The sequence below is a fragment of the Alligator sinensis genome, unplaced genomic scaffold, assembly GCF_000455745.1.
Source record: "Alligator sinensis unplaced genomic scaffold, ASM45574v1 scaffold219_1, whole genome shotgun sequence".
Taxonomy (NCBI): domain Eukaryota; kingdom Metazoa; phylum Chordata; order Crocodylia; family Alligatoridae; genus Alligator; species Alligator sinensis.
The window spans coordinates 705,931-713,806 of NW_005841866.1; the positions used below are offsets into that span (position 1 = coordinate 705,931).

The 7,876-nt window shown below is 40.1% G+C and overlaps 1 protein-coding gene across 1 annotated transcript in view; it reads right to left on the reverse strand.

Annotated features, from left to right (window-relative positions):
* The window catches only part of FANCL (FA complementation group L), a 55,651-nt gene that overhangs the window by 33,857 nt on the left and 13,918 nt on the right, over nt 1-7,876 (reverse strand). Inside the window, exon 5 of the mRNA XM_006016735.3 lies at nt 2,617-2,714. Within this exon, the coding sequence (XP_006016797.1) occupies nt 2,617-2,714 (98 nt within the window). The remainder of the gene's footprint in view (nt 1-2,616; nt 2,715-7,876) is intronic.

Below are 7,876 nucleotides of genomic sequence, written 5' to 3' on the forward strand. Positions count from 1 at the left end.
CAAGTACTTACTTTCTGAGGTATTTCAGTCCCAGATTTGGCCTACCCCAAAGCATTGCTCTTCTGAAGAGAAAAAGACCATTTGCCCAGACTTAACCCCCCCCCCCCCCCCCCCCCCCAAATAAATAAATAAATGAGGTTTTGGGTTGGATTGTTTTCCAGAGAATTCAAGTCTTGGTCTTTCAAATATCAGGAAAGGCAGCAGTGGCTTCCTTCCAATATGCAATCTTTTTGCAGGCACCTAGAGAACCAACAAAGGGAAACTAACCTGAGGCCAGGAACTTTGAAGATTCTCTCAATGGCAGGGGGAAAGAGACTTATTTCCCTGTCTAAAACGTCAGTGATGGGACAACTTCTTTGTCTCTATGCTCTTGCCATATCTTACAAAAAGACACATTTGGAACGGTATTAGGCATTTGCCCTGGGACAAGTCTTTGAATATGTTGAATTTCCAGTAAAGCAGAGGCAAATGAAGCAACAGTGCTGAAAAAAGCTGCTGGTAAACACCGTTTAAAAGTTGATTTAATGTAGATTTTGCATTTGGTTTGTGTGCATGCTTAGAATGGCCTCTTGCCTGATCACAGATCTCTAAAATAAGAGACCACAGTTAGTATTTTTAGGGCAAGAATTTGGCATTAACCATATTCTATCAGCTACTATGACCAGATAATACCTTTGTGGTCCTTAGGGTGGAAACAGATGTCATCTCATTTATGCACAACTTGTGAGCAAACAGACATCATCATTACCCTTTGATGTGCCACAAAGGAAAATCAGTAACACAACAAAAGGGCCAGAGTAATAGACTCTGTCATTTTACTGCAGTGGACTTCTATTAGCTCTGTAGCAAGAGAACAGAAAGCCTGATCCACTCACACTTTCCAGCAACCTTGGGCAAGAGCTCTAGGGGCTGGAGGGCCACTCAAGCCTGCCATAGCACCTATCCAATTGCCCCATTTACAGAGAAGCACCCTAGGGAATCTTAGGGTGCCTTTCCATAAGCAGGAAAGCCCTGCTTTTCTGGCTCAGCCAGAGCCATCCCCCGTGATCACAGGGGATGGGTCTAGCTGAGCAAAGAAAGTCGTGCTCACCCAAAACCACCTGCAGAGATCACATCACCCCTGGTTCTGCCCTTGATGTTGCAAGATAAGGGGCATGTGTTTCTCCAAGTGAAGGGGATCAGATGATCTGCTTCATGTGATGACATCATTTTAGCCTTAGATAAATGTAGGTCTTCATATAAAATTCTGAATCCACCTCAATGATGAATTAAGTGACTTAGTTCTTCATAAAACAAGGGAAAACTCCACATTTTTTCCACTTTATAGATATTTTTGTAGCCCCTCTGAAATTACATTGCCATCTGCACTGCTTCCAGTTTAGGAGATGGGTTGCTTAGAGAAGTGCTGTCTGCCAGAGGATGCTACTGCTGTGAACAATAAGATTACCATGTAGACACAGCTTAAGTCAACCCGCTCAAAACACTGTTTTTTCTTCTCTCCTCTTAAAAAAAATGAAAGCTTCTAGGAATAAGTTTCTCTCATGAGAAGTTTTAAGACTTAGTGTTGTCCCTTTAGAAAGTTATTGTCCACAAAATCCTGCATAATTCCTGATCCAAACCCTTGAGGGAATTGCCTTTGCAATGATGGTACCAAGGATGCTGAAAACTGTGTGCAGGCAAGTATGCTGCATGAGTCTCAAAAAAAGTCCCCACTTTTGAACTCCTACTGAACCACAGAATTAGAAGAACCAGATGCACCCCTTAGAGATGGGCTCAACACTACCCTGTCAGATGCAATATGACCACCTTTATTCCCAGAACACTGAAATGCACTTGTTGTTCCTTGACATAACAGGCCCCATGATTACTGACTTCCATGCGAGTTCTCTATTCCTGGCTGGCCATCCCCATTGTCAAAGTGGAAAAAAAAATCAACATGCCATGCATGGATCTGAGACAGAGCTAGAATAGGCCCAAAGAATTTGTAGTCCCAGAGTAGGCTCTTCATATCCATACTCCTCCCTTTCTCCCTAGTTTGCACAGTGCCACAATGCTGCCTTGCACAGGAACAGCTGGACTGTCCCCTCAGTTTACATAATGACATTTTGTTTGTTCATTTGTTAAAAGAACTGGGGGCATGATCTAAGCCCTTGAGAAATAAAAAACCTATTTTTTTCTGATGCAACCACAGATTTACTTCCTATTTGTAAGTCAGCTGAAAAGATATTGCTATTATCTTTCACTATTTGACTGTCAAAGTCAAAAGATATACAACCAAGAGATAGAAAAAAGGAAGGGAAAAAGTAAAAATTGTATATAACACGTTTAGTATTTAACACAACTATTTAAAAAATAAAAATTGATTTCTTTGACATAATATATATCATTACATGCCTTAGTCCAATTTCATATAGAAAGACCTTTTTGTTCATACAGTAGTAATAGAAAAGCAAAGGCAATGGATTTTTTTTTTTTTAATGTAGGACAGTTTTTCCATTTGTACAGAATATATTTACTGAACCAATACATTTTATATATTCTGAATTCGATATTTTACCCAAAAGAAGCACTGAGATTATAAAGATAATCTTTATAAAGTAATAACAGAAAGCATACTTATTCCAACCCAAAGTTTCTATATCTCTGATTAGGTGAGAGTAGTATTCTGGAGGCGGTGGTGTATGCAGGTCTTCTGTGTTCTTTAAAGCAACTTCCTGTTTAAAAGAATATTAAGCATACCATTAAAAGACCAAAGAATATAAATGGATGTAAATATTGGAGTCTGACAATCTTCTACTTCATTCAAAAACATTAAGTTTATCTAAAAATTAAAAACAATGTAGCATACAGTTGTTAAAGCCTCCAGTTAAAACAAACAAAAAAGCAGTTTGGTAAACTGCTTCAGATAGCGGCAATGAACACATCTGCAATTAAAAAACAAACAAACCCACAGATGTTGGCAGCACAGTCTTCACATGCAAATATCAAGTGTGCCTCTTTTTTTTTTTTTTTTTTTTAAGTTAACAAATTTGAAGTCAAGTATCTCAACTGAAAAAACACTTTAAAAGAAAAGGTCCCATTGAGTCCACAGGTGCCTCTTGGGTTCCACAGTCACAAAGGCACATCCTTACTGGAGGAGAGTATGAAATCCTTCCATATCTTTCAAAGATAACTGCATACAGTTTCTATAAACAATCCAAACCCACTATTTCTTAGTTTTAATATCAGGTAGTCTTGGGGTATACATCTGAGGACACCTAATCACAGTCTATACTCAACACCCTAACAGGAGAACTTTCCTATAGCCAAGTTTCACATGACAGAAAACTATGCCATATTTTCAATGCTCATGTCATTTCATTCTGATCTGTGATATTCATTAAGAGTATGTTAAAAATAATAAGAAACCACTATTTGGTTTAAAGAAAAAATAAAATGGAAGTTATATTTTCAATGGAAGCTGTTCAATAAGACTCCTGTCAGGCAGTCCTGCAGACTTCAAAAGTAAGAAAGAACACAAAAGTTTGCAAGTAGACAGTGGCCAAAAAAAAAAAAAGACTCAGGAAGAAAGTAGAAAAGATGTAGAGAGGCAGAGGGTTAGTGTAGATGAGAAAGCATAACCAAACCCTTTGTCATGTATAAGGGACTTTTTCCTTTTGAGTCAGTTGTAGGACAGTTAGAGGAACCCAGTTCAAAGAAGAACCAAGATGGATCAATTTTAAGAATAGCTCTATACAGAAAGCAGCACACTGCCCGGAAAGTTTAGAATATGCCAAGAAAAAGTATCTATAATGAAATAGTTTTCCAAGCATTAAGATTAAAATTAAAGGGACTCCCTCACAATTGTTTCTGTCCTTATCTAGTTTTCCTAATTTTTCTTCCACCTTAAAGTGAAACAATTTTTAAATGGTGTCAAACAAAGCAAAGACATCTCACTAGTTAACTTTAAAATTGACCTCAACCACCAGGACACTAAAAACCACTCAAATAAAGACTTTTCACAAGCAATTTGTGGGAAAAAGTAGTACATTTCCCAAACTCAAAGGGACAACTCTTATCACTAGAAATGTGCAATAAAGTACTAATTGGTGTGACTGGGAGGGAGAATATTCTTTTGCCAATTTGAAATGGCTGGCTTAGTTATATGGTGGGGATTTTCAAACAACTGATGAGACATTATTCAATAATGTGACTGTGAAAGAAAAACAGTGATTAAATACTATTTTAGTCACAATACCATATTTTCTGAGTTAGACTCCCCATTATAATTAAGAGATTGTCTTAGTTACTTTACACTGGCTCTGAACCACTCAGTGTTCTGTAAAAGACATTAATAACTAATCAAAGATTTTCCAAAAAGCCTTAGAGGTAAGTACTTCTTTGCATGGCCTGGCATGCTATACAGCAAGCTGAAGCTAAAACCTGCAGCAAGATTGTTGGACTCAGCAGCAATCTGCAATTTTTAATTTAGATGAGCTAAAAATTATTTATAACAAAAGATGAGATTCTGAAGTCTTCAGAATCATGCAACAAATGAGTTCCTGCTTATAAACTGTCAGGCACAAAATTAATAACTTTTTTTTTTCATTAGTAGTAGATAGAATTAGTGATTTTTTTCTTTACAAAAGCATCTAAGGACAGACACCTTTGTTAAAAATGTGTCATTTACTTTTTAAAATGACAAACTGGAAATACTGACTCCATGTCCAAGTTTTCCAGATGTCCTCCACTGGCTTACTGTTAAACTTTACATAAAAGAGCACCACACATTTATTTTATATCTCCCCACAAATAACTTAACATTCTCAATTTTTCCCTCTAGATGTAGGAATTGTCCACCTGTTCCAATGCTTATTATCTGAAGAATATTCCCAGAAGTTCAGGAGCCTCATACCCACTCTACTTCAAGAGAAGAGCAACTCATTCTTTAGGCTGCATCTTCTCTCAGAGTAAAAACCTACATGTAAGGTCACGAGAAACACACTATATGCCAAACTAAAACTGATTGCACAACAAATTATAGAGGAGTGTGCAAAAATGAAAGTGCTCAAATATTCAGCCAACAGCTAATATTTTTTGTGTGAACAATCTGTTCCAATTACCTCACACATTCTCCTCCCTCACCCTTGCTTATATAAAAAAAAAAAAAAAAAACTCTACTAGGTCTTAGAGTAGCAATGGACAAATGACTACAGAACTTTACTATCCTATAGGCAGTTCTTAGCAGTAGAAAGAACAGAAGTGACTTTATAAAGCATGAATCAGAGCCCAGATTCAGACTAAATTCTTAGTCTGAATTTAATGTTAAATATATCTACTACAAGTTAACAAACTTAAAATGAAATGTGTATATTACACACACACTATATACATGAATACAAACGCTTTGTATTTAAATACTTCCGATATATAAGGACTAGGATGTAACCAGTCTCTTTTCTATTTTAGATCTTCAGCAGCTGACTGACAGGAAAGGAGAAATATTTGTTCTTCAATTCAAGTTCTGATGAGAAGGCTGTCTTTTCATTACTACAAGGTGTCATCCAAATTTACTATTGACATAGTTCAGTAAAATGGCATGTGTACAGGCCACCAAGAGAGAGGTATGACTGAAGTCATTATCTCATCAGAAACAGAGATAAAGCATGCCTCTCATTTCTGTTAAAAAGTATTCACCAGGGAATGCAGCCTTGATGATGACTAATAAAGTCTCCATAGGAGAAGGTATGTTCTTATATTAGAATTAAGTGGATGTGTGAAAATATAAACACATCAAGCCTACATTTGAACTGCTACTGCAGTGCCATTTGTTAGGTAGCTACGTATCCCTTAGACGCTACTTAGCTCTTGGTAATTCACTCCAAGTATCACAACTTTCTAACACAGGGGTGGGGAATTATTTCAGCTGGAGGGCCACTTAATGGGTTTTGGCAAGCTGTCGAGGGCCACAAGGGTAGCTATGTGCCTTGGCAGGTGCCCTGCCCCCTGGTCACCATCCTGGGACCAGAAGTCCCGCCCCTAACTCATGACCTGTTTTTAAGCACTTGGAGGAGAAAAAGGTGATTAGAAACCATCAGCATGGATTCACCAAAAGCAAGCCATGCCTCACCAACCCAATTGCCTTCTATGATGAAGTGACTGGCTCGGCTGATGTGGGGAGACCGGTGGATGTGGTGTACCTTGATTTTAGCAAGGCTTTTGATACAGTCTCTCTCAACGTTCTCACAGGCAAGCTAAGGAAGTATGGGCTGGATGAATGGACTGTAAGATGGATGGAAAACTGGCTGAAGCATCAGGCTCAGACAGTACTAATCAATGGCTCAATGTCTAGTTGGCAGCCAGTATCAAGTGGGCCAGTCCCAGTCCAGTTGGCAGCCCCAAGGATCAGTCCTGGCGTCAGTTTTGTTCAATATCTTCATCAAGTTGGAAGATAGCACACAGTGCACACTTAGATAACTGCAGATGACACCAAGCTGGGGGAAGTGGTAGATACGTTGGAGGGTAGGGCTAGGATTCAGAGGGACCTAGACAAATTGGAGGACTGGGCCAAAAGGAATCTCACGAGGTTCAACAAGGACAAGTGCAAAGTCCTGCAATTAAGACAGAACAACCCCATGCACCAGTACAGGCTGGGGGCTGACTGGCTGGGCAGCGGCTCTGCAGAAACAGACCTGGGGGTTACAGCGGACAATAAGCGGAATATGAGCCAACAGTATGCCCTTGTTGCCAAGAAAGCTAACAGCATACTGGGCTGCACTAGTAGGTCTGCTGGCAGCGGGGCAAGGGAAGTGATTATTCCCCTCTATTTAGCACTGGTGAAGCCACATCTGGAGTACTGTGTTCAGCTTTGGGCACCCCACTACAAAAAGGATGTGGACAAATTGGAGAGAGTTCAGAGGAGGGCAACAAAAATGGTGAGGGGGCTGAGGCATGTGGCTTATGAGGAAAGACTGAGGGAACTTAATAATTTAGTCTAGAGAAGAGAAGACTGAGAGGGGATTTATTAGCAGCCTTCAACTACCTGAAGGGAGGTTCGAAAGAGGACAGAGCTACACTGTTCTCAGTGGTGGCAGATGACAGAACAAGGAGCAATGGTCTCAAGTTGCAGCAAGGGAGGTTTGGGTTAGATATTAGGAAGAATTTTCTCACTAGGAGGGTAGTAAAACATTGGAACAGGTTACCCAGAGAGATGGTAGAAGCTCCATCCTTGGAGGTTTTCAAAATCTGGCTAGACAAAGTTTTGGCTGGGATGATGTCACCATTTTGGTTTTGGATTCCTTGACATTGGCATAAAGTTCAACAACACTGCTCTGCGTGCAAGAGATGGCGCCCACCTCACGAGCAGAGGGAAGAAACTCTACAAGAATCATCAACTTGCTGAGGAGGGCTTTAAATTAGGCATGTCTGGGGGAGCAAGGGTAGATTTCACTGCTGGGCATAAATCCTCTGGCCCAGATGACTCAGGGGAGGCTATTCCTTTAGGGGACATCCAAATGAGTACCAATGCCTCGAGACACCTGCACAGTGACAGAAAACCTAAGATGACTAGGGGTGAACTCCTGTGTCATAGATTCATAGATGCTAGGGTCGGAAGGGACCTCAATAGATAATCGAGTCCGACCCCCTGCACACGCAGGAAAGAGTACTGGGTCTTCCCTTGGAAGCCCATTCCAGACCTTGGCCACTCGAACTGTGAAGAAGTTCTTCCTAATGTCCAGTCTAAATCTGCTCTCTGCTAGCTTGTGGCTATTATTTCTTGTAACCCCCGGGGGCGCCTTGGTGAATAAAACCTCACCAATTCCCTTCTGTGCCCCCGTGATGAACTTATAGGCAGCCACAAGATCGCCTCTCAACCTTCTCTTGTGGAGGCTGAAAA